The 25927-nt window shown below is 41.5% G+C and overlaps 1 protein-coding gene across 8 annotated transcripts in view; it reads left to right on the plus strand.

Annotated features, from left to right (window-relative positions):
* The first annotated feature begins 11666 nt into the window (after positions 1 to 11666).
* LOC132396772 (lysine-specific demethylase 4C-like) overlaps positions 11667 to 25927 on the plus strand; it is a 379800-nt gene continuing 365539 nt past the window's right edge. For all 8 annotated transcript variants that reach the window (XR_009513110.1, XM_059974646.1, XM_059974645.1 and 5 more), the window contains exons 1-2: positions 11667 to 11784; positions 25631 to 25802. Coding sequence is in view for 7 of the 8 variants with exons in the window: in XM_059974646.1 (XP_059830629.1) it covers positions 25659 to 25802 (144 nt within the window). In the remaining variant the exon portion in view is untranslated. The remainder of the gene's footprint in view (positions 11785 to 25630; positions 25803 to 25927) is intronic.

Here is a 25927-nt window from a genome sequence, read left to right on the forward strand (position 1 = left end):
AAGAAGGCATGCTGGTGGGGCTAACTCATTAGGAGTTTGAGGAAATGCACTCTGTCTTTAAAGAGTCTTACAAATTTCTATAGATGCACCTTGGAAAGCACCCCTACTGGTTACATCATTGTCTGTTATGGTATCTCACAGGATCGCAAGGGGTTGCAGAGGGTTGTAGACTCAGCCAGTCCTGTCAGAGGTACAATCCTTCCCAGCACTGAAGACATCTTCAAGAAGATGTGAAAAGGTGACAACCATCACTAAGAACCCTTACCATCCCAGACATGCTCTTTCCTCATTTCTACCATCAGTAAGTGTTGCAGAGGCCTGAAGATCACACTCAACCTTTCAAGAACAGTTCCTTCTCCTTCACCACCTAATCTCTAAATGGTACATAAACTCATGAATACTAGTTCATTATTCCTTTTGTTTGTGTTATTTAGTTTTGTAATTTATAGTATTTTTAAATCTTAATACTGTACTGCTGCCACAAATCAAAAAGTTTCATGACATCTAAGTCAATGACAATAAATTTGATCCTAATTCTGATTCAGCTGGGACAGCACAATAAGATGTTCTGATTTCAGGATATCAGTACATTCAACTGTTCAAAGTTCATTTACTATTAAAGTATACAACTCTGAAATACTATCCTCCAGGTAGCTACAGAGCCAAGAAAGAAAAGAATGGCACACGATCATCAACCACCCCAAATCCCTCCTGCCTGCACAAAAAAACCCCCAGGAATGGAACATGCACATCAATCCCAAACCGCCCTCCCCCGCACAAAAAAATGAGAAAGATTGGGCAAAAAACACAGAATATAAAAAAAAACTATGACTGAGAAAAGGTCTATAGTCCAAGTCCTTATGCAAAATGCAGAAAACCTGGATAACATTCTTCAGGCACTGCAGTAGCCTCTCTCCTCTCCATCAGTAGAGCAATCCCCCAGCAATCAAAAGGAAGGTAGCCGGTACTTACCTTCCACATTCGCCTCAATGTTTCTATCTCTGTTGTTGCTTTAATTGGCGAACAATGGAAATGTTGTTTGGTGAATTGGAGTTGAACATTGGCTCTTGCCCATCCTGCAGCCTTCTTGCCACAAGGTTCCTGCATGCTGCCTCTGCCTCCCGAAATCCTCTTGGAGACTGCAGAGTGCTGAAGCACCAACGCGACCTCAATACTGCAAATCACAGGCTCCGGCAGTTCCAAAATCACATTCAAGACGAAAAACAAATGTAAGAGACATGAAGGAAGTGAAATATATGGTTTCATGATCTATACAGAAGATGTTGACCGAAGGAGCATAGTAAGCAGGCACCATCTTGACCATCTTCCCAATTCATCCAACCTGCCGTGACACAAAGTTTGCAGTTTCTCCAAAGATGATAATCCTTTTGTTTTGCTGCAAGAATGTGATTAGCTTAATTTGTAAACCTAGGTACCTGCAGGATAAACTTTGCTTTGTAAGTGTAGAGAATTTGATGAAACTGCATTTGGAATATAGAGTTCAGTTTTGGTTGGATTGTTACAGGAAGATGCCATTAAACTATTAAGAGTGAAAAGGAGATTTGTGAGGATTTTGCATGGATTGGAGGGTACTGAATTATACAGAGATTTAGCAGGTTTGAATTTTATTCATTGAAGTGTAACAGAATGCTGATGATCACATAGAAATGTCTAAAATCATGGGAACGTAGATAAGGAGCATGAGTGTGCACAGTTGCTTTCCCAATGTGGGGAAATTAAGAATTGGAGGATATGGTTTTATGTTGGGGAGTGATTTAATAGAAACCTGAGGGACAACATTTTCACTCATAAGGTGGACAGAATATGGAATGAGCTGCCAGAGGAAATGGTTGAGGCAGGTATATCAACAACACTGAAAAGGCACATGGAGGGGAATAGTTTAGGGTAGTGATTCATCGCCTTTTTATGCCATTGGCCAATACTATTAGGCAAAGGGTCCATGGACCACAGGTTGGGAACCTCTGGTTTAGAGGGATGTGTGCCAAACTAAGGCAATTGGGATTGTTTAGATGAAGTCTCAGTAGGCATGGATTAGTTGGGCCTAATGGCCTGTTTTCCTGTTGTACGACTCTGTAGCTTATTAGTGTCATCCATCATATGGTCCGGAGCAATGGGCTCCAATTGCAAAAGCATCTTAGCCAGTAAGCATATTTATTAAAGAACTGAAATTATTAGGTTCTGAAAAAATGGAAGAAATTCATCACACAAAATAGTTACAAAATTATGGAACCAAGAAAAACTAAAAGGAAGGTACAGATACATCAGATTTCCTGTGCACTCTGCTCACTAGTGTCTGTGAGGTTAAGGAGTTTGGGAAATATGCTTCCTGTTACATGGTACAGATGGCTTTTAGTAGATAGGTCTGTGGGTTCTCTGCAGTTTATTGTTGATCTGAAGACGTTTGACATTTTAATTATTATGTTTGCAAAAATATTATTCAAACGGATCAGGGATTTTATACGTCTAACTCATCACACGAAACAATTTTGCACCACTGTGGAAGGTCAAGCAGAACCAGTATTTCTTCATAGTTCACAGCTATCCATACTTGTAATCAGAATGAAATTGGAATTGATTTATTATGTCACATGCACTATGATACAGCAGTAAACTTTTAGTTAGTACAGATCATGCTATATGTAAGTACATTGAGTTACTAAAAAAAAAGCATCATTACAGTATTACAGTTACAGAGGAAGTACAATACAGGTAGAAGAGCGAGGGCCATAGCATGGTAGATTGGGCTATCAAAGGTCCATCTGTAGCAGTTAAGTGATTTGTTCAAGAGTCTAATAATAACAGTATTGCAACTGACCTTTGGCCTGGTGGTATACATATGCTTTTAAGCTTTTCCCAGTGGGAGGGGGAGAAGAGAGAATGACTAGCGTCTTTGTTTATCTTGGCTGTTTTCCTGAGACAGCCAAATGTGTAAACAGAGTCAGTGAGGAGAGTTTGTTTGTGCGATGGACTGGGCTGCATTCATAACTGCTTTTTTTGTAATTTTGAGCAGAATAAATGTCGTACCAAGCTGTGATACAGCTGGATAGGATACTTTCTATGGTACAACTCTTAAAAATAGCAACAGCCAACAGGGAATGTGAAAAAATGTCCAAATTCTGTTTTGCCAAATTCAAGCTTGTTGCCTCAAGACTGGACTGAACATTGGCAAGGGACGTCAGGTTGCTAAGTATTACGAAAATGGTACAACTTTCCTTGATGGTTCCAACAGAGGTTGAGTTTTATTTTGTTTAAGCTAAACTTAAATTTTCCTCTTCATGTTCCATGGTGTAACTGAAGGTTTGGTGAAGTTTTGGAAGTTAATGCAATGGGGTGTCCAGGGAGCAGTAGAACCTCTGGTGAAGGGGCTTGTTGTGTCCGTTCTGGGGCAGCTCACTCACCTTTGGTCTCCACCGGACACTGAGCTCTCACCTGTGGCTCCAGATAGATGCTTGTATGTGACAGCAGCCACACTGGTTCACCGGTTTGACAGGCGGACTAAACCAGGCAAGGGTAGCCAGTAGCCTCATACCCCAGTGGGACAGGGATATGCCTGTCCTAGCATGTAAAGTCAGCAATGGTGCTCTGGGTAGATGAGAACTACTGCAAAATCCAATGGCTAAGAAGACAGTACTGCAACTGGAGGACATGACAAGACACAAGTGGTCATCCACTGCAACCAAGGAAGACTCTAGTTCGTACCACTGGGCTGGACTTCTGTGGGTGAGAGATTGAAACTGCGGCAGTGCAACTGCTTATCCACTTTAAAAACTCTCCTGTACAGCTTATCTGTTATTGTCAGTGTGGTGAACTACATATACCTGTCTGGACACGCCCCCTGCTGACTGCTCCTGTGGCTCCTCCCACAGACCCCGGTATAAAGGCGATTGAGGCCTGAGCTTGGCCTCTCAGTCTCCAGGATGTAGTATAGTGGTCAACCACTGCTTGTTCCTTCTTCCAGTCAATAAAAGCCGATATCTCGCCTTTACGTCTCAGAGAGAGTAGAATTATTGATGGTGCATCAGTCAGGCACAATGTACAACCACCAGACTAGCATGCTGCAAACCAAAAAGAATTTCTGGTATTTTTTTTATGTGTGCACCATGATCTACTTAACTAACTAATGTATGACCACCAGCCTTGAGAATGATCACTATGGGATTCAGGGTAAAGCAACAGATGACAAGAGATTGGAACTGTACATTTTAATGTTGCTATGCTGTTCTAGAGGATTTCTCAAATGCAGAGGAATTTAAGATTGTGGTTAATATTTTGCAGACTCAATATTTTAATACTTTATCCAGACAAGATAAAAGTACTGGAGATACTAGAGACTGAAGATGCTGGCATCTGTGGAAAAAATTTTTTTAGAAGAGCCCAGTGAGTCAAGCAGAGGGAAATAGACAGTTGATGTTTCATGTTTAGAGGCTTCATTTGAACTGGAAAGTGGGGTGGGGTGGGGAAGGCAGTGGTGAGGGGAAAGGGCAAGAGCTTATAAGCAATAAGTGGATCCAGGTGAGGAGGCATGATAGGCAAATGGCGGAGGGAGGAATGAAAATAGTAATAGATGCTGAAAGATGAGCAGTGGAGAGGACAAAGGGCTACGGATGCTGAAATATGATCTGAAAATATGGTGAAGCACAGAATTGAATAAGGGAGCTGGGGAGGGCAGATGGGAACAGTTGTGGAGGAGAATCTGGTGGAAGGAGTGTTTGGGTAATCGAGATAGACTGGGTTGGGTAGGGGAAAGAAATAGTGTGATGGGCGGTAGGGTGGATATAGGAGGAATTGGGTAGATCAGGAGGAGATTGAAAAGGGACAGTGGGGAAGCAAGTTACCCGAAATTGGAGAACTTAATGTTAATGCCATTGCAGACTACACAGGCAGACTATGAGGTACAGTTCTAGTTTATGTTTAACCTCACCCTGACAATGAAGGCAGACAGAGACAGACATGTTGATGTGGAATAGGGAGGGAAATTATTCCAGACCCTGTTGCTGATTGGTCAATAGCCTTGTTCATCAATGGTATCTGAGAAGAGTCTTGTCTCCATGGCTTGGGATGGAACGATTTTGGTTGTTAATGTAGCAAGGCAATAACTAGTATGGCTTGCATAAAATTTAAATGCTCCTGGTTTCTAAAACTGCAACATTGCTATTACGCCTTGCTTCCTCAAGCTTTGTCTGTTTACAATTTGTACCTGAACTGCCTGAGTTTAGGCAAATAATTAAAATTTTTACAGGGGGAAACTTGCACTAAATCAGGGAAATGAAAAATCACAGTTGATTTTTCAATTTGGAAATATTTCAACTGCTTCTTACACCATTAACAGTTTTGGCATTTCTTCACAAACAATTGTATTTTGCATTAAAATACATAGGACTCCTATTTAACACAGAGATCATGTTAATCTTAAATAATATAGATACATGCAGTTTTAACATTAGATGATCTTGAATAAAAATTAACACATCTTGGGCTTCCAGTAGGTACAGGTATTGGTTGTAATTGACATTTTGATGATAAACTCTGCCATCTTCATCAGGGATGATGCTTGGGCATATCTAGTCTGGTGGTATTTATATACCCGTTGCCCATCCCTCCTGATTGGTTAGTAATCACCCATAGAATCATAGAACATTACAGCACAGAAACAGGCCTTTTGGCCCTTCTTGGCTGTGCTGAACCATTTTTCTGCCTGGTCCCACTGACCTGCACCTGGATCATATCCCTCCATACACCTCTCATCCATGTACCTGTCCAAGTTTTCCTTAAATGTTAAAAGTGAGCCTGCATTTGGCAGCTCATTCCACACTCCCACCACTCTCTGTGTGAAGAAGCCCCCCTTTAAACTTCCCTTTAAACTTTTCCTCCTTCACCCTTAACCCACGTCCTCTGTTTTTTTTCTCCCCTAACCTCAGTGGAAAAAGCCTGCTTGCATTCACTCTATATATACCAATCATAATTTTATATACCTCTATCAAATCTCCCCTCATTCTTCTACGCTCCAGGGAATAAAGTCATAACCTATTCAACCTTTCTCTGTAACTCAGTGTCTCAAGTCCTGGCAACATCCTTGTAAACCTTCTCTTCACTCTTTCAACCTTATTAATATCCTTCCTGTAATTCGGTGACCAAAAATGAACAGAATAATCATTTTTTTCTGCATACAATTTCATCCAATCAGATTTCCACTGTCCCACCTTGTTTACAACTGAATTCCAGTTCTTACTTAGAGTGAAACCTTCATCTTTGTTAAAATTCTTTTCCTCTCACTTTATTTCAATACCTGCCTCCACCTGGTGATCCCAAAAGCCATTGGAGTGGCACAGTAGTTTTGTGCTGTCGAAGTCAATGTGATGGCCATTGCTACTTTATAACTACACTATATTGCAAAAATCTGACCTCCGCTCCAACCACCACCATCACAAATAGGGTCTCAAAAGGTGGACAGATTTAAAGCAACACATTTCATGGTGTGATTTGGTTATTTTCTTCCTTGGGTTAGTTATAGATGATCATGCTTATGACTTGTTAAGAATAACTCCTTTCCTCAAAGGGTCTGTTAAAAAGTTGCATTAATTCAGGCAGTTCTTTGTGGCATACAGGGTTATTAAGTTTTGCCAATTTTTGTTTGTGCAGTCTATCAAATTGCTGTTTTAGCTCAGCCACTTGACCTCTTCAGCATTAGTTTTCTTCCAGTTAGTCATGTGCTTGTTGCAGCACTGGCTACAGGAGTCAATTCCAAAATGTTCGGACTTCCTGGAGAATCAGTCACTTCTAATCAACTTCCTGTTGAACCTATAGCAAACAAATCACAATAACCAGTTGGGTCAATAAGATTATCATCGAATATTTATTGTGTCTGTAGTCTGATTCCAAAACTGCAAAACTGATTCCACCAATGTAATCCCCACTTTACCTTGCCTTAGTTCCCACTATACATGCTGAGTTACATTAAGATTATTCAGTGGTTTAATTATTTTGACTTAACGGTAGGATTTAAAACAATCAATGTCAAAGCCTATTTCTAAAACTTTCTTCAATATTGAAATTAGAAAGTTGATTGGATATATCAGTACTATTTTTCTTCCTAATTGCAAGAGTTATAGGATCACACATCTTGTCAATACTAGGCAAGCATGCTGAATACATAAGATTAATTGTATAACTATTAAATTATTATGTTAAATTATTTTTGCTTAAGATTTTGCTTTTTCTCATAGATAGTACGCAATGATTATTCACACACTTGACAGAAACTTGTTACGCAAACTAAACTTTTTTATTATTTGATCCAATTTGTACTGTGCAGAACTATTCATTTTAATTTACAATCTGAGATGAGAGCATTTTTAACTGTAATTGAATCAAATATTATCTTCAATAAACACAATAAATTGCAAACCAGTCTAAACTCCCACTTTTAATTCTATAAGACTGATGATGGTTTTATTTTTATCTTGAATTGAATTGAATTGACTTTATTACTTACATCCTTTGTATACATAAGGAGTAAAAATCTTTATATTAATTCTCCGCCTATATGTGCAATGTGCAATTTATAGTAATTTATAATGAATATTATGTACAACAGTAGAGTAAATATAACATTGAAATACAGTTGCATCAGTATGAATTAATCAGTCTGATGAAGAAGCTGTCCCAGCTTCTATGGTCTTGGCTTTTATGCTGTGGTACTATTTCCTGGATGGTAGCAGCTGGAACAGTTTGTGGTTGCGGTGACTCAGGTCCCCAATGTCCTTTGGGCCCTTTTTACACACCTGTCTTTGTAAATGTCCTGAATAGTGGGAAGTTCACACCTACAGATGCTCCGGGCTGTCCGAACCATTCTCTGCGAGTCCTGCAATTGAGGAAAGTACCCATACCAGGCAGTGATGCAGCTAGTCAGGATGCTCTCAATTGTGCCCTTATAGAACGTTCTTACGATTTGAGGGCCCATACCAAACTTCTTCAATTGTCTGAGGTGAAAGAGGCGCTGCTATGCCTTTTTCACCACACTTTAGCTATTGAATTTTCTTCTATGATCATTATCTGATTATAGAAGAAAATTCCATAGCTAAAATAAGACATGCCATTTCAAATAAAATATATATTTTTCCCTAACAATGTGCCAAAGTTATTTCTAATCCAGTCCTGCTGAAGGGTGTTGGTCAGAAATGTCGGCTGTTTACTCTTTTCCATTGATGCTGCCTGGCCTGCTGAGTTCCTCCAGAATTTGGATTTCCAGCATCTGCAGATTTTTTCATCCAGTCCATTATTGCTGTAATCCATCAATCTTTCTTCCTACCCGTCACCCTGACTTTCTAGGTAACCTTTTTGGAACTCACATAATTTTTTTACACTCAAGAAGGAGAAATAAGTTAAAATGCCAAATTTGACTATGCCAGAATTAACTACATAGAAAAACATATTCAAATTACGATTTAATATTCAACCCAGTCCCAAAATACCAGTCAATACTAGTTAATTTTTAATATCCACAATAGAAATTCTCATCTACTTCACAACGGTCACCAGACATTGCTATTTTGGGACTTGGGCCTGTATTTTTTACAATATTAATTCAAATTTAATTGTATAAATTAAAAGACATTAGGTTTCAAGGGGAACCAAAAGAGCATACACTGAGAACATGACCAGAAAATCCAGGCTTCTCAGAATACCTTCAAACAACTGGAAAACTAACATAAAACACTCAAAACACTGGAGGAACTCAGCAGGCCAGGCAGCATCTACGGAAAACAGTATAGTTGACATTTCAGGCTGAGACACTTCAGCCGGACTGGAGAAAAAAAAAGATGGGGAGCCAGAGTTAGAAGTTGGGGGGAGGTTAGGAAGAAACAAAAGGTGATTGGTGAAACTAGGAGGTGGTGGAGGGGTGAAGTAAAGAGCTGGGAAGTTGATTGGTGAAAGAAAAGCAGGGCTGGCTGGAGAATGGGGAGTCTGATAGGAGAGGACAGAAGGCCAGGGAAGAAAGAAAAGTGGGATGAGCACCAGAGGGAGGTGTTGGGCAGGCAAGGAGATCAGGTGAGAGGGGAAAAAGGGAATGGGGAAGGCGGGGGCATTACTGGAAGTTCGAGAAAAGTTCATGCCTTCAGGTTGGAGGGTACCAAGATGGAATACAAGGTGTTGCTCCTCCAACCTAAGTGTGGCCTCATTGTTACAGCAGAGGAGGCAATGCACTGACATGATGGAATGGGAAGGGAAGTGGAATTAAAATGGGTGGCCATTGGGAGATCCCAGTTTTTCTGGCAGATGGTGTGTAGGTGCTCAGTGAAGCAGTCTTGCAATCTATCTCAGGTCTCACCAATACACAGGAGGCCACACTGGGAGCACCGGATACAGTGGATGACCTCAACAGATTTGCAAGTGAAGTATCACTTCACCTGGAAGGACAGATTGGGGCCCTGAATAGTATTGAGGGAGGAGGTGTAGCCCTTGTTCCACTTGCAAGGATAAATGCTAGGAGATCAGAGGAGAGGGACGAATGGACAAGGGAGTTACATTGTGATCCCTGTGGAAAGAAGAAATTGGGAAGAAGGGAAAAATGTGCTTGGTGATGGGATCATTGGAGATGGCGGAAATTACAGAGAATTATGTGCTGGATGCGGAGGCTGGTGAGGTCGTAGGTGAGGACAGGAGGAACCCCATCCTTGGTGGGGTGGCGGGATGACGGGATGAGGTCAGACATGCACGAAATTGAAGAGATGTGTTTGAGGACAGCATTGATGGTGGAGGAAGGGAAGCCCCTTTCTTTAAAGAAGGAAGACATCTCCCTCATTCTGGAATGAAAATCCTCATTCTGAGAGCAGATGCAGCAGAGACAGAGGAATTGAGAGAGGGGGATGGCATTTTTGCAAGTAACGGTGGGAAAAGTCCTCTCCTATCAGGTTCTCCCTTTTCCAACCCTATATCTTTCACCAACTTCCCAGCTCTTCATATCACCCCTCTCCCCTCCTGAGTTCACCTATCGCTCGGTGTTTCTTCCTCCCCTCCCCCCACCTTCTAAGTCTGACTCTTCATCTCTTTTTCTCCAGTCCAGATGACGGGTCTCAGCCCAAAACGCTGAGTGTACATTTTTTCATAGATGCTGCCTGGCCTGCTGAGTTCCTCCAGCACTTTGTGAGTGTCGCTTGGATTTCCAGCATCTGCAGACATTCTCTTGTTTGTGACTGAGCTAAAGTAAAAGTTTAGCTTTCCAAGCTGCAATAAAATGTCAATACTCATAGGAAAAGACTGTAAAACGTCATCTGACAATGAGAGATGTTTCAGCTTCATACCAGCGTGCAGGGTGCCACTGTCAAGTTTCGTAGCTCTGAACAATGCAATCACAAGTGGAGCAGCTAAGTTGCTGTGCTGTGTCAACTACATTTATTCCCACCCTGCCCAACGCAAAAATGCCATTCCCTATTCCCAGTTCCTCCGCCTCCACCGCATCTGCTCCCAGGATGAGGCTTTCCATTCCAGGACTTATCAAATGTCCCCTTTCTTTCAGGATCGTGGTTTCCCTTCTGGCGTCATCAAAGATGCCCTCACCTGCATCTCCTCCACTTCCCGCACTTCAGCCCTTAACCCATCCTCCCAGCACCACAACAGGGACAGGGTTCCCCTTGTCCTCACCTACCACCCCACCAGCCTCTGGATCCAGCATATTATCCTCCGCAACTTCCGCCACCTTCAACAGGACCCCACCACCAAGCACATCTTTCCCTCCCTACCCCCCTCAGCTTTTCGCAGGGATCGTTCCCTCCGCGACTACCTGGTCCACACGTCCCTCCCCACAGAACTCCCACCTGGCACTTATCCCTGCAAGCGCAAATGCTACACCTGTTCCCACACCTCCCCCCTTACCACCATTCCGGGCCCCAGACAGTCCTTCCAGGTGAGGCAACACTTCACCTGCGAGTCTGCTGGAGTCATCTATTGCATTCGGTGCTCCAGGTGCGGCCTCCTCTACATCGGCAAGACCCGACGCAGACTGGGGGACCGCTTCCCGGTTGCCCCCCACTTCAACTCTGCCTCTCATTCCCATCTAGATATGTCCATACATGGCCTCCTCTACTGCCATGATGAGGCCAAACTCAGGTTGGAGGAGCAACACCTCATCTACCGTCTGGGTAGCCTTCAGTCTGGTGGTATGAACATTGAAATCTCCAATTTCCAGTAATTCCCTCCCCCTCCCCCTCCCCCTCCCCTTTCAACTTTCTGCTTCTTTATCTCTGCAGTTCTTTCATGCTTATCCCCTTCCCCCTTTATCTTTCCTCTGATTGGTTTTCCACCTGGCCCCTCTAGGCCCTCCCCCTTCCCCTATCTCTCTTCGGCCCTCTCTTCCCCCACTCCATTCCTGATGAAGGGTCTCGGCCCGAAACGTTGGCTACTCTTTTCTCACGGATGCTGCCTGACCTGCTGAGTTCTTCCAGCGTTTTGTACGTATTATTTGATACACAGCATCTGCAGTTGTATTTTTGTGCAACCACAAGTGGAGCAGCTAAGTTGCTGTGCTGCGTGCCGTCTGTGGAAGGCGCTGTGGAGCAACCTTGGGCTGCGGGGCTGCGTGGTTGAGCGGCGCCCGCTAGGGGCGCAGTAAGCGCCGACCGGCAGTGCGCCTGCGTCGGAGTCCCCCCCCCCCCCATTCCCCACCCCCAACACACACCAGCTCACCCCTCCCCTGAACGACAGCTGACGACGGAGAGCGAGTAGGGCCGAGTCCCCGGGCGGCCTGTCCGAGACGAGCTGTTTTCTGTAAGTGACAAACCATCGTGTTCCGCTGCCGCCGACGGCTGCGAGGAAGGAAAGAGGCACCCGGGCTAGCCGGGGGGGGGGGGGGTAGGATAGTTCTGCGGGGTGGGGCGGGGCGGGGCTCGGCTCGGGGCTGCCTCGGGCCGCGGCTCGTGCTGTCCCACCCCCTCGTGGTCTGGGCTGTGGGTAAGGAATCTGATGCTGGGGGCGCCACCCACTTTTCTGGCAACCCCGCGGGGTGAGCTGGCCCCAGTGCATACATCTGACTCGATACGGTGATAGGTCTTGGCATTTCACACCCACGGCGGAGCCAGCAGCCTTGCCCGACAGTGCAGCCGGTGTTTACAAACAACTGAGCTTAAGATCAGATCAGTGCTTCCACAACCACTTCGAATTTTTGCTTCTGACAGTTTCGAAAACCATTAAGCTTGATTATTCTGAAAGTAAAAGTCGAGTTTATTGTCAGAAGCACAACTGCAATGAAAAACTTAACTTGCAGCAGCAACACCGGCACATCCCATCAGACACAACGTTCGCAAGAAGGACATAAACTAAACATTATTCAAAATTCATACCAGAAAAAAACATAATTAGAGCTTAAGTGCAATGGTTTTAGAAACTGTCAGTCGCAAGAAATGTGAAAGTCTTGAGTTCATTTGATCTTTGTCTTACCTGTTTGGAAACGTGTGTGCAACATGAGAATGGACTTGGAATCAGCGAGATCTCAGCTGTTGGAAATGAGGAGTCAGTGCATTAAGTGCTGTTCGTTTTTCCTTAAATCCACCTGAAATCTTAGACTGATCCACATTCTTGGGAAAGGTCCACGATCAGTTATTGAAAAGGTGGACAAAATTTGATCACTGTCCATGAACTGTTTACTAATTATCACAACACATTATACCTAAGCTACTTTGGTGATCTCTACTGGTAGAAAGTGGCAAAAAGTATATAGTTTGCATGGTACATGACTCATTGTAAGACACAAAATATTGGAAGAATTTAGCTGGTCAGACAGCATCTATGGAGAGGAATAAGACTTCCTTCAGCATTTTGTGTGTGCTACTCTGGATTTTTTTGCAAAATCTGTTGTGCTCATGATTCATTGTTTCAAGTTAGTTCTACTTTTCAGCCATGGTTGAAATGTTTGAACATTTCATTTGACACTAATTAAACTATATATACTATATACTCATATATACTAACAAGTTAGAACAGTTTATTGGCATATACACCCATGAAATGAAATTTCATGCTTGGGTGAAGCCTACAGAATATTCTAAAGTGATCTAAAATTATATATTTTTTCTTAATTTTGCAATTTCTGTGCTTAAGCTCATATGTGGAGAGCCAAAGCAAAGTACAACTCCCTGCTTGTTGATGATAAAAGCTGTGATTTTTTTAAAAATTAAAAGTTTTTCATTGACTCTGACATTGAGATATTTATATTTCAAAAATTCAATGATTTTAATAAAAACGTAAAGCAGGTTATTAAAACCCATAAGATCAATTAATTAAAACCCACAATTAGAAACAAAATAACCGCAGAAGTACCATGTCTTTTCCTTTCGCTTCTTTATCTACATTTTGCAGATAAAGGTCATGGATCCTCACAATATCAACCTTCCCTAAGATTCAGGAAGCTTTTTTTCCCCTTCCTATTTCAAATTTTGGAGTATTTCAGTAAAAGTGGGCTCTATGTGAAGTACAAAGGCAGAGTTACCTCATGATTTTATATGGAAGTTTTGTGGGCATCAGCATTTGACAATGCATGTGTAGAAATCCCAGACTTGGTGTCATTTACTTCATAGTTCAAACACAGCCAATTGACTTTGGCCAGAGTGTTCTAGGCCCTTGTGTGATAGCACATAGATATTATTTTTAATTCAGTTAATTTGATTATTTTTAACAAAATGTAGATTTGATTTGAAATAGATTTGTCTTGTGCATTTTAAAAACAAATCTGGACTCACAAGTATATTTAAGTTGGACCTTATAAGAAAAATGATTAATTTTTGGAAATTGGAGGTGAAATTAAAAATATTTAGAGTTGAGAGTAAATAAGTTGATGTTTGTAAACATATGTCAGAGTTTTAGGTTAGATTGTGCCGATTTATTAACTGCACTCTTTTAAAAAATGACTTTCAGTTCCTCAATAATATTGACAAGTAGGATTTATTTTAGAGAAGATTGTTTAGTTTTTCAAAGTTAGGCAGAAGGTTTCACTTGTGAAACTATTGAAGTCCATAGTTCTAAGGCAACACAAGTGAATCTGCAGATGCTGGAAATAAATAAAAACACAAAATGCTGGCAGAACTCAGCAGGCCAGACAGCATCTATGGGAGGAGGTAGTGACAACGTTTCGGGCCGAAAACCTTCATCAGGAATATCAGGAAAACTGATTATAAATCAAGTCAGTTCTGCAATTCTGCAAACTTTGAATACATTGGCAGCCAGTCAAGACATTAGAACTATGGACTTCATTAAAACACAAAATGCTGGCAGAACTCAGCAGGCCAGGCAGCATCTATAGGAGGAGGTAGTGACGACGTTTCGGGCCGAAACCCTTGGTTTGATACTGTAGCCATCTAAGTGTAAATTTTTGAAATCTAGAATTAGGAAAATGCTTGCAACAGGTTTGATATTTGGGCAGATATATTCAGTATTAACTCAATAAAACTGCATGAAGATTGGTGATCAATGTCGAAGTTTATTGGAAATGAAAGGATGAAAACATTGATTAAAAAGCAATTATGACTAACAGTTGAAAATCAAATTTGTGTCTTGGAGCTTTCGATTATGCTTGGAATAAAATGCAATTTCTGTTATTTGTTTCTCCAAGGGAAGAAAATATGCAAAACATTTTTACTCCATCTTTTTAAAAGCTCTAAGCTGCCTGCCCCATGTCATGTTAAGGTTTTTTCCCTGAACTCAAAACCCATGCTGTTTTAAAGCTGAAAGTGAAGAACAGTGTGTGGGAGAAGATACACAAGAGCAACAGGCACAGAAAGAACAGCCGTCAGCTGCCTTCACTAACCCAGTGAATAAGTCTGCTCGGTGCTCTGAGGCTTGCTTGGCTGAACCCAGCCCCTGATTATTGTGGCCTGAGGGGTGGATGGGGTGACAAGAGACATAGAAGTACCCTGTCGTGTTATCATCCGGCAAAAGATGCCTGCAGCCCGTTGCAGCCAGCAAATCCATCACACTGTACTCCAAGATGCTATTACATATGTATAGGCTGTATGTAAATCAGGCATCTGTAAACTGGGAGGACCTGTACTGTCTTTATTTTAGGATCTGCTTACACTTACACCCTTCTCCATTTTCATCCCTGAAAATACAAGTATTATGCAGATATTTGATTTCAATTTGTCAGCTGCTCTGTGATTTGCTTTTGGTGAGATAAATTTGCAAACATAGATTTTTTTGCATTGATGATGCGTGGCATGTCGCACCCTTTTCATGCCATGTTGTTTGCCTTTAGATCAGAATTGGGTTGGCTATCACTGATATATGTCGCAAAATTTGTTTTGTGTTGGTAGTACAATGTAACGCATAAAGGTTACTGTAAGTAGCAAAAATAAATAAATAGCACAGAGGAATAACGAGGTAATGTTCATGGTATTATGGACCATACAGATGGCAGAGGGTAAGAAACTGTTTCTGAACCATTCATTGTATGTCTTCAGCTCCCGTATCTCCTCCTTGATGGTTTGAACAAAAAGGGCATGTCCTGGACAGTGAGTGTCCTTAATGATGGATGCTTCTTTCTTGAGGCACTGCCTCTTGAAGATGTCCTTCTTGTAGGGGAGGCTTGTGTCCTTGATGGAGCTGGCTGAGTCGACAACACTCTGCAGCTTTTTTTGATCCTGTGCATAAGAGCCGCTTTACTGGGCATTGATGCAGCTTGTCAATGCTCTCCATTGCACGTCTATAGAAATTTGCAAGTCTCAGGTGACACACCAAATCTCCTCAAACTTCTTTGTATTGGGCCCAAGGCAGATTCTACGACATGTTGAAGCCCAGGAACTTGAATCTGATCACTCATTCCGGTACTGACCTCTCACTGAAGATTGGTGTGTTTTTTTTCTCTGACTTCCTCTTTCTTAACTCCACAGTCAAATCTTTGTTCTTGCTGATATTGATGCTAGTTTGTTGTTATAGCATCAGTCAGCCACTGGATCTATTTTGCTTTTGTACATCTTCTCGTCGTCGTGAGAGATTGTGTCAGCAACAGTGGTGTTATCAGTGATTAAGGCTGTAAAACCTATTCTCTATTGAATGTTTCAGACTGTTTTCTGTGTTTTGCTTGTTTGAGAAACATCTTATTTAGCTTTATGCTATTGCAATGTATCCTGCTGCGTTACTTCATGAACTTTGCAGAGTGCATTGCTTCGATTGCAGAAGTTGTCTGAAAGCATAATGCAAATCTTTCCTCTGAAAACTGCATTGTTAAATGACTTGAAAATGCATTTGATGTAAATTTCAATGTGAAATAACAGCTGCTTTATTAGGAGTTATGGCTTTGATACACTGCACATTACATTTTCTCCAAAACTAGTTGGTACTCTGGACAAAATATTCAAAGTTTGCAGTTAAAATTGCATTATATTATCAAAGTATTTATAAATTGTATAATCTTGAGACTCCTCTGCTCACAGGCAGCTGCAAAACAAGAAACCCCAAAGACCCCAATTTAAAAAAAAGACCAACAGCCAATGCACAGACAGAAAAAAAAATCAAATCAAATCATTCAAACAATAAAGCAACTACCAGCATTCAGATTGAAATTGAGTACATAAGCTTGATCAACATGCACATGCACAATGCTGGAGGAACTCAGCAGGCCAGGGAGTGTCTATGGAAAAGAATAAACAGTTAATGTTTTGGGCCAGGACCCTTCATCAGGACTGGAAAAAAAGATGATGTCAGAGCAAGAAGGTGGGGAGAGGGGAGGAAGAAGTATGAGGTGATTGGTGAAACTGGGAGAGGGCAAGGGGTGCAGTAAAGAGCTGGGAAGTTGGTGAAACAGATAAATTTCTGGGTAAGGGGAATCTGATCGGAGAGGACAGAAGGCCATAGAAGAAAGGGAAAGGGAAGGAACACCAGAAGGAAGTGATAGGCATGGACTTGCATATGGAAATATGAAGTGGAATTGATATGGGTGGCCACCAGGAGATCCCACGTTTTCTGGCGAAGCAGACTTCCAGTCTGCGTCAGGTCTCACTAATATATAGGCGGCCGCACCGGAAACAGCACGTGACCCCAAAAGGCTCACAGGTGAAGTATTGCCTCATCTGGAAGGTCTGTTTGGGGCCTTGAATGATATGGAGGACGTATATACTTATAACAGGTATATTACTTGTTCCACTTGCAAGGATAAATCTCCTGTATATCGGTGAGACCCAACGTAGATCGGGAGTCTGCTTTGCTGAGAACCTATGTTCTATCCGCCAGAAAAAGCAAGATCTCCCAGTCGCCACTTATTTCAATTTGACTTCCCATTCCCATTCTGACATGCTAGTCCATGGTCTCCTCTACTGCTGTGATGTGGCCACACTCAGGCTGGAGCAACACCTCGTATTCTGTTTGATGGCATGAATATTGACTATTTGCTTTTTTACACAGACGCCACCTGATCTGCTGAGCTTGTCCAGAATTTTTTTTAAATTTATTTTTTAATGCATTTTCTACAACACTACAATAAAAAAACCCCAAGAACGAAATAGGAAATTAATACTGTGCAAGATAAGCATACAATGGTAATATAATACAGAATATAATAATTGAAAAAGCACCCAAATTGAAGTTGTGTGAAGTTAGTATCCACCCCCACCCCTGCAAGAAAAAAAACTCCAGACCAACCAGAGCAAAATGTAGGAAATATAAATCAGAACATTTAAACCCCCAAAACTGTAAATACAATTAAAAACAGAAGATAATAATGCCTACTACCAAAAAAAAGCTGAAAGCAAGGGACTAAAAAAGAAACTTAGTCAAATGGAAAGTTATGAAAATACTCAATAAAAGGTCCCCAGACCTTATGAAACTTTATGTCCGAATTAAGAATTGAGTAATGAATTTTTTCAAGATCTAAACAGGACATAATGTCTTTAAGCCATTGAGGGTGCTTGGGTGGGGCAACATCTCTCCATCTAAGAAGAATTAGACGTCTAGCCAGGAGAGATGCAAAAGATAATATTCGACGTTTAGTCAAACTCAAACGTTTATCTGTCTCAGCCAAGAAAACAAAAAGAGCAATTAAAGGGTTAGGTTCTAAGTGGTGATTCAGAATACAGGATAAAGTTTAAAAAAAAATCCCTCCAAAATTTCTCTAGACTAGGACAGGTCCAGTACATATGAATGAGAGAAGCCTCGCCACTTTTGCATTTATCACAAAGAGTACTAATATTAGGATAAAATCGAGATAATTTAGATTTGGACATATGAGCCCTATGAACAATCTTAAACTGTAAAAGACAGAGGAGAGCACAAAGAGAAGTTGAGTTAACCAACTTGAGAATCGAGTCCCAAGCCTCATCAGATAAAGGGATATTTAAGTCATGCTCCCAAGCCATTCTGATTTTATCCAAAGGGGCGCGCCGTAAGGATACTACTTTATCACGAATAAATGATATTAAACCTTTACACAATGGATTAATAGAAAGAAACAAGTCCATAGCATTTTTCTCGGGCATCTCAGGGAAGTTGGGTAATAAAGGATTAATGAAGAGTCTTATTTGGAGATATCTAAAGAAATGGGCATTAGGTAGATTAAACTTAGCAGAGAACTGTTGGAAGAGATGTGAAGCGATTATCAATGAAAAGATCTTGTCCAGCATTTTGTGTGTGTTGCTTGGTTTTCCAGAATCTGAAGATTTTCTCATGTTTATGCCATAAATCCCAAGATGGGAGCAGCCAGAGTGGGCCCATAGTTTCAGTCTCAGTCCATTAAACAGAGGCAAATCACAGTGAAGCTCGAAGACACTAAGCCTGCAAAAGCCAGGCACGACACAGCCTCAGCTTCAGTGCCGAGGAGAGCAGAGTAAAACGTTGCTGAGCAGAACTAGCTTAACCTCACCTCCGGTTCTGACACTGTGCCTTTTCAGTCAGTCTGCCCCGGAACACGCCTGGACCTCACTCTGTCTTGCACCCATATGCTCTGACCCTTGGATCTGTCTTGCCTGTGCTTACCTCTTCATTATTTGCTGTGATTGTTTACCACAGTTTTCCATTTTTAAAAGTGTTATTGCTAATTTAGTCAAATTTCTTGCTTTGGGAACCACCTGTAAGGTGTTGCCCACGTTTGCTAGCACCATCTTAAACTAGAAATATGTTTGTTTATGCCCCATTGGTGACTCAAACTTGTGCATTTCTAATATTGATTTTTTACAAAATTAAGTAATTATAAAAAGTAACTTTTTGTTTTTTTTGAAGATTGTATCTTTGAAAGAAAGTGGACTATAAATTATAGTAATCTCATTGATAGAAATGTTTTGGTTTTAAAGTGTTTGGGGTGAGATGTGTGACTAATATGTATCAGGATAATTTGGTTAAAATTTTACATTCTATTAGCTTCAAAAAGATGATAGAGAATGCTTCTTATCATCTCACTTTCAGTGATTGACTTTAATAATTTGAGCTATTAAGCCAATTTGTAGTAGAATCAAAGTGAATGAAAGGGAAATAGACTCTGAAAAAGCAAGATAATTCATTGAAGTGGGATAATGTAGCTTGTATGGTATTTCAATGAAGCTATACAGGAATGTGGTGTATCTGTTGAACTAAATGAATTATACCTTGTTCAATAGAAAATACTGCAGAACAAAACCTATTGAGTCAAGTGACGTATTTCACTCCCTATTTTGTATTAATATGAAATTCAGGTAAATTAAACATATCTATGTGCAAAAGACATGAATATTCAGTTCAGAGTATAAATCGTTTCTAATTTGGCTATTGCACAAGTAGATACTGTTTCATGAAGAAACCAGATGGACCATATCCCAGAGTCTTTAGTGAGGTTGCTGGAGAGATAATGGATGCATTGGTCATGATCCTTTAAGAATCATTTGATTCTGGTGTGGTCCTGGAGGACTGGAAGATTGCAAATGTCACTTCACTCTTTAAGAAGGGAGAAAGGCAAATGAAATGAAATTACAGGTCAGTTAGCTTAACCTCAGTGGTTGGGAAAGCATTGGACTCTATTATTAAGGATGACGTTTCGAGATACTTGGAGACTAATGATAAAACAAGTCAAAGCCAACATGGTTTCTGTAAAGGGAAATCTTGCCTGACAAATCTATTAGAGTTCTTCGAGGAAGTAATAAGCAGGGTGGACAAAGGAGAGGCAGTGGATGTCGTTTACTTGGGTTTTCAGAAGGTGTTTGATAAGGTGCCACACATGAGGCTGCTTAACCAGATAAAGTCCTATGGCATTACAGGAAAGATACTGACATGGATACTGGATTGGCTGACAGACAGGAGGCAGCAAGTGGGAATAAAAAGGGCCTTTTCTGTTTGGCTGACAGTGACTAGTGGTGTCCCTCAGGGGTCAGTATTGGGACTGCTGCTTTTCACATTGTCAGTGATTTAGATAATGTAATTGATGGCTTTGTCGCAGAGTTTATGGATAATATGAAGTTAGTTGGAGGAGTAGGTAGTGCTGAGGAAGCAATGTGATTGGAGCAGGACAAACAAATTAGAAGGATGGGCAAAAATATGGCAGATAGAATACAGTGTTGGGAAATGTATGATAATGCATTTTGGTAGAAGGAACAACAGTGCAAACTATTATCTAAATGAAGAGAAGGTTCAAACATCAGAGGTGCAGAGGGACTTGAGAGTCCTCCAGCAAGTCTCCCAGAAGGATGATTCACAGTTTGGGTCTGTAGTAAAGAAGGGAAATGCAATGTTGGCACTTATTTCAAGGGGAATAGAATATAAAAGCAAGGAGATAATGCAGAGCCTTTATAAGACTCTAGTCAGGCTGCACTTGGAGTATTGTCAACAGTTTTGGGCCCCGTATCTCAGAAAGGATGTGTTGTCATTGGAGAAAGTCCATAGGAGGTTCAGAAGGATGACTCCAGAATGAAGGGGTTGACATATGAGGAGTGTTTGGCAGCATTGGACCTGTACTCATTGAATTTAGAGGAATGCAGGAGGATCTCATTGAAACCTACTGAATGTTGTGAGGATTAGATAGGGTGGATGTGGAGAAGATGTTTCCTGTGGTTCGGGTATCCAGAACTAGAGGGCACAGCCTCAAAACTGAGGGGCGACCATTTTTATAACAGCTAAGGAGAAATTTTTTTAGCCAGAGAATAGTAAAGCTGTGCACTGCTCTGCCACGGACTGTGGTGGAGACCAAGTCAGTGTGTATATTTAAGGTGGAAGTTGATCGTTTCCTGATCAGTCAGGGCATCAAAGGATATGGCAAAAAAGCAGGTGTTGAGTGGAGTCTGGCATCAGCCATGATGGGATGGCGAGCAGACTCGATGGGCTGAATGGTCTAATTCTGCTTCTATGTCTTATGGTTTTGAGAAATTTGTTTGATTATTATTGTTATCATGTTGTACAAGCAATGAGTGCTCCGTATATCTGAAGATATTAGTGATGACTCATTTTGTAACAGACTTCTAAGCTAGGTTGTACCATTGATCACCTCGGGGGGGGGGGGGGGGCGGTTTCCTTGTATTTAATTAACCTCTACTAAATGCAACAGAGATGTAAATTTGTTGTTACACCCATCCAAATATTTTATGGCTTAGTAAATTTATAAACTTCACTAGAAGATTAATAAATGCTGACCACTCAGTGATGGGTACCTTTAGCAATCTCATCAATGATTGTCTCAAAAAGATGTTAATGAGCCATCTTGATGAATCATTACAATCCATATGGTAAAGATATTCCTGCAGTGCAGTGATGTTGCCTTGCTCGCTAGAGAGACTTTGGAATGGTTAGTTTGGATCGGGGAAACAATCCAGCTACATTCCAGTTAGATTTGTTTCTTGGGTACTTCTATCACCTTGCAAACCCAGAAGGAAACTAATTGAGATCTGCACGTTGAGATTTGGTGATAAAGTGTACTGTCAATAATACTGTAAAGGCACAAGAAACAGTAGAATAATTCCCATATTTTTCTCTTTTCTGGTAAAAATCACAACCTTGTGATGATTAAATTTGTCATTAAGTGTAAAGCTTGAAAAATGGGTATTCTTTTTCTCCCAGTTTTGCAAATGTCATTACATGCTAAATTCAGATATCCTAAGTGTAACTTAGCTGCACTTTCACATCTCTTTTGTAGCCTTTGACTCTGTAGTGAATTTAATTGTAAAAACAAGTACAACAGTAAAAGGATAAATCTCTTTTATACTTGAAATCCCATAAATGCCACACAAGTGAAAGTAATTAATCATCCAAATGATGACTTCAAAACGTTCTTGTAAGAACGTCTTGTAAGACCTATTGCCATCTTGTAAGAAGGCAATAGGTGCAGGAGTAGACTATTCGGCCCTTTGAGCCAGCACCACCATTCAGTGTGATCATGGCTAATCATCCACAATCAGTACCCGGTTCCTGCCTTCTCCCCAAATCCCTTAACTCTGCTATCTTTAAGAGCTCTATCTAACTCTTTCTTGAAAGCATCCAGAGAATTGGCCTCCACTGCCTTCTGAGGCAGAGCATTCCGTAGATCCACAACACTCTGGGAGAAAAAGTTTTTCCTGAACTTCGTTCTAAATGGCTTACCCCTTATTCTTAAACTGTGGCTTTCTGGTTCTGGACTCCCCGAACATCGGGAACATGTTTCCTTCCCGTAGCTTGTCCAATCGCTTATGTGAGGGGGGCAACAGGGTCTCGATGTGCCTCCTGACGAGCCTCTCGAAACACTTCATGATGATGGATGTGAGTGCAATGGGACGGTAGTCATTTAGGCAGGGCACTGAAGACTTCTTCGGCACGGGGATGATGGTGGCGGCCTTGAAGCACGTTGGAACGGTGGTGCTGCTGAGGGAGATGTTGAAGATGTCAGTGAGAACATCTGCTAGCTGGTCTGCACATCCTCTGAGCACTCTACCAGGGATGTTGTCTGGTCCAGCAGCCTTCCGTGGGTTGACCCTGCACAGGGTTCATCTCACGTCGGCCATGGTGAGACACAGCACCTGGTCATTTATAGGAGGGGTGGACTTCCTTGCTGCCACGTCATTTTCCGCCTCAAAACGGGCATAGAAGTTATTCAGCGCATCTGGGAGGGAGTCATCACCTGCACAGTCAGGTGATGTTGTCCTGTAATTGGTGATGTCCTGGATGCCATTCCACATGTACTGTGTGTCGCTGCTGTCCTGGAAGTGGCTGTGGATTTGCTGGGCATGTGCACACTTTGCCTCTCTGATGGCTCGGGACAGTTTGGCCCTTGCTGTTGTTAGGGCTGCCTTGTCACCTGCTCTGAAGACGGAGTCACGGGTCCTCAGCAGCACACGCACCTCCGCGGTGATCCATGGCTTCTGGTTAACGCATGTAGTGATGGTCTTGGACAGAGTAACATTATCAATGCACTTACTGATATAGCTGCACACTGATGCTGTGTACTCCTCTAAGTTGGTAGAGTCACCATCGGTTGCAGCCTCCCTGAACATGTGCCAGTCAGTGTTCTCAAAGCAGACTTGAAGAGCAGAGATGGCTCCTGCTGGCCAGGTTTTCACCTGCTTCTGAACTGGTCTGGAGTGTCTGACGAGCGGTCTGTATGCTGGGATTAGCATAACAGAGATGTGGTCTGAGTATCCAAGGTGGGGGTAGGGCTCTGCCCAGTACACGTCGGGGATATTTGTGTAAACCAGGTCCAATGCTTTCTCCCCCCTCGTTGCAAAGTCCACATACTGATGGAATTTGGGGAGCACTGACTTAAGGTTTGCATGGTTAAAATCACTGGTGACAATGAACAGTCCATCAGTTCTGCATTTTGCTAATAGCCTCGTACAGTTCACAGAGCGCCTCCTCAGCATTAGCGCTGGGGGGGGGGGGGGGGAATGTAGACACCGAATATTAAACAGAGGTGAATTCCCGTGGCAAATAAAATGGTCTGCATCTGACAGCTATAAACTCCACTTGCGATGAGCAGTGTCTGGAAACCAGCACAGAGTTCTTACACCATTCCGTGTCGATGTAAACACAGACACCGCCACCGCGAGTCTTACCAGAGAGAGCTACGTCCCTGTCTGCTTGAAAGAAGGCGAGTCCATCTAGCTGAATATCGGCGTCTGATATTCCATCAGTGAGCCATGTCTCTGTAAAGACGTACGCACAACAAACTCTGTACTCCCGCCGAGTATTTCGTTGGAGTTGGATGTAGTCCAATTTATTGTCCAGGGAGCGGACATTGGAGAGCAGAATGGACAGGAAATCCGGCTGGTTAGGGTTAGTTTCACACTGCCACCCAGCTTTGTGTCATCTGCAAATTTGCTAATTTTACTTCTAATCCCTTCTTCTAAATCATTAATGTATGTTGTAAACAGCTGCGGTCCCAGCACTGGGCCTTGCGGTACCCCACTAGTCATTGCCTGCCATTTTGAAAAGGACCCGTTAATCCCATTAATAAGACAAGTTGGTAGTTGACTTTATTTTGCTATTTCATTTGAAAGTTCTATTTTGGTTTTTTACCACTGAGAGCATGCCTGCATTTATTGACTTTGCGTGTATAACTTTTGGGATTTCATAAATTTTGTCCTGTATTTCTCTATACATATGGTCTTGTGACTTATTGGCCTTAATTCCCTTCCAGTCGCCTTCTGCATTCATCAGGGTTTTGATTTCCTCTTTGATCACTTTTGTTTTTGCATCTTTTTGGAGGTGCTATTATTTTTCTTGATGAACTTTTTCAAGGACGGTGGGCAAGGGCTGAAACATATGCTTGGTATCACTCTGCTATCTTAGAGCTTCGTGAACCCTAAACTTGAGTGCTGTCTATTTTTCCTCTGACTGCATGAGTTTCTGCTGTGTGCTGTGATTTCATCTTGCAGTATAAAAGCATGTTGGTAGATTAACTGTCTGCTATAATTTACCCCTTGCTGGAGCTCAGTAGCAAAAGAATTAAGGGGGAGTGACTGGCTTGTGAGAAACCAAAATATAAGTTTGGTGGGAAATAAGGAGGGAACTATGGGAATGCTCTTTTAGGAGTTGGTATGGACCTGAAGGCCTTTGTGTGTTGTAAGAAGTGAGTAATTAAGTGGACTGTCTGCATAGACGTACAAAACACATCAAATCAGTGCTGAGGATTGGTCGAACATCATTGATTATGGTGGCAAGCTTGATGTACAGCTTTCCATTGTCATGATGAGTGTGTACTTTGTCACTGTTATATATAATGTTTATGCATTTAGTTAATTTACTTTTGTTGATTGTGTCAGGTGTTTCATATCCACTGGAATGGAATGGGTTTTTTGTTTTAACCTCATCTGAAAAATGACAGTTATCTTGAAATAGTTGTATCATAGTTGTATCCATGTTTTTTGATTTTACTACAGGAAAGTCTGTGATGTGATACTAAAAACAAAATAACAACAAGGTGGAATTCTAAAAGCAAAGTGCTGGAACTCCTCAACAGGTTGGACTGTATTTGGAAAAAGAGAAACAGTTAATAATTCTGATGAATGATTTTCCACCAGAACCTGATGAAAGTTCAACTGTAGTATAATACCTCCAAATTCACCACTTCTCTATCTGTCATGAATATCTTCTTTACAATAAAAAATCTTAACCTCAAGTTGTGGCACTAATAATTTATATGCTCAGTTATGAATGTAATGTGTCTTTATGGTTTGATAAATAATGTTAAGTATCATTTTAACTTCAGGTGGAAACAACACGTGTTTCCTGTCATCATGGCAAGAGAAGGAGCAGGGTCCCCATCAAAATTTTCATGCAAAATCATGACCTTCTACCCCACAATGGAAGAGTTTAAGAATTTTTCTAAGTATATTGCATACATGGAGTCTCAAGGTGCACACAGAGCAGGTCTTGCAAAGGTAAGAAATTCAAGATCGATGGTTTGCTTTGATGTAATACCTGGAAATTTCGTAGCTTTTTATTTTAAATGCTGAAAATAGACAATAGATAATTGTTGAATAACACACACAAAATGCTGGAGGAA

Source organism: Hypanus sabinus, chromosome 7 (genome assembly GCF_030144855.1).
Source record: "Hypanus sabinus isolate sHypSab1 chromosome 7, sHypSab1.hap1, whole genome shotgun sequence".
Lineage (NCBI taxonomy): Eukaryota > Metazoa > Chordata > Chondrichthyes > Myliobatiformes > Dasyatidae > Hypanus > Hypanus sabinus.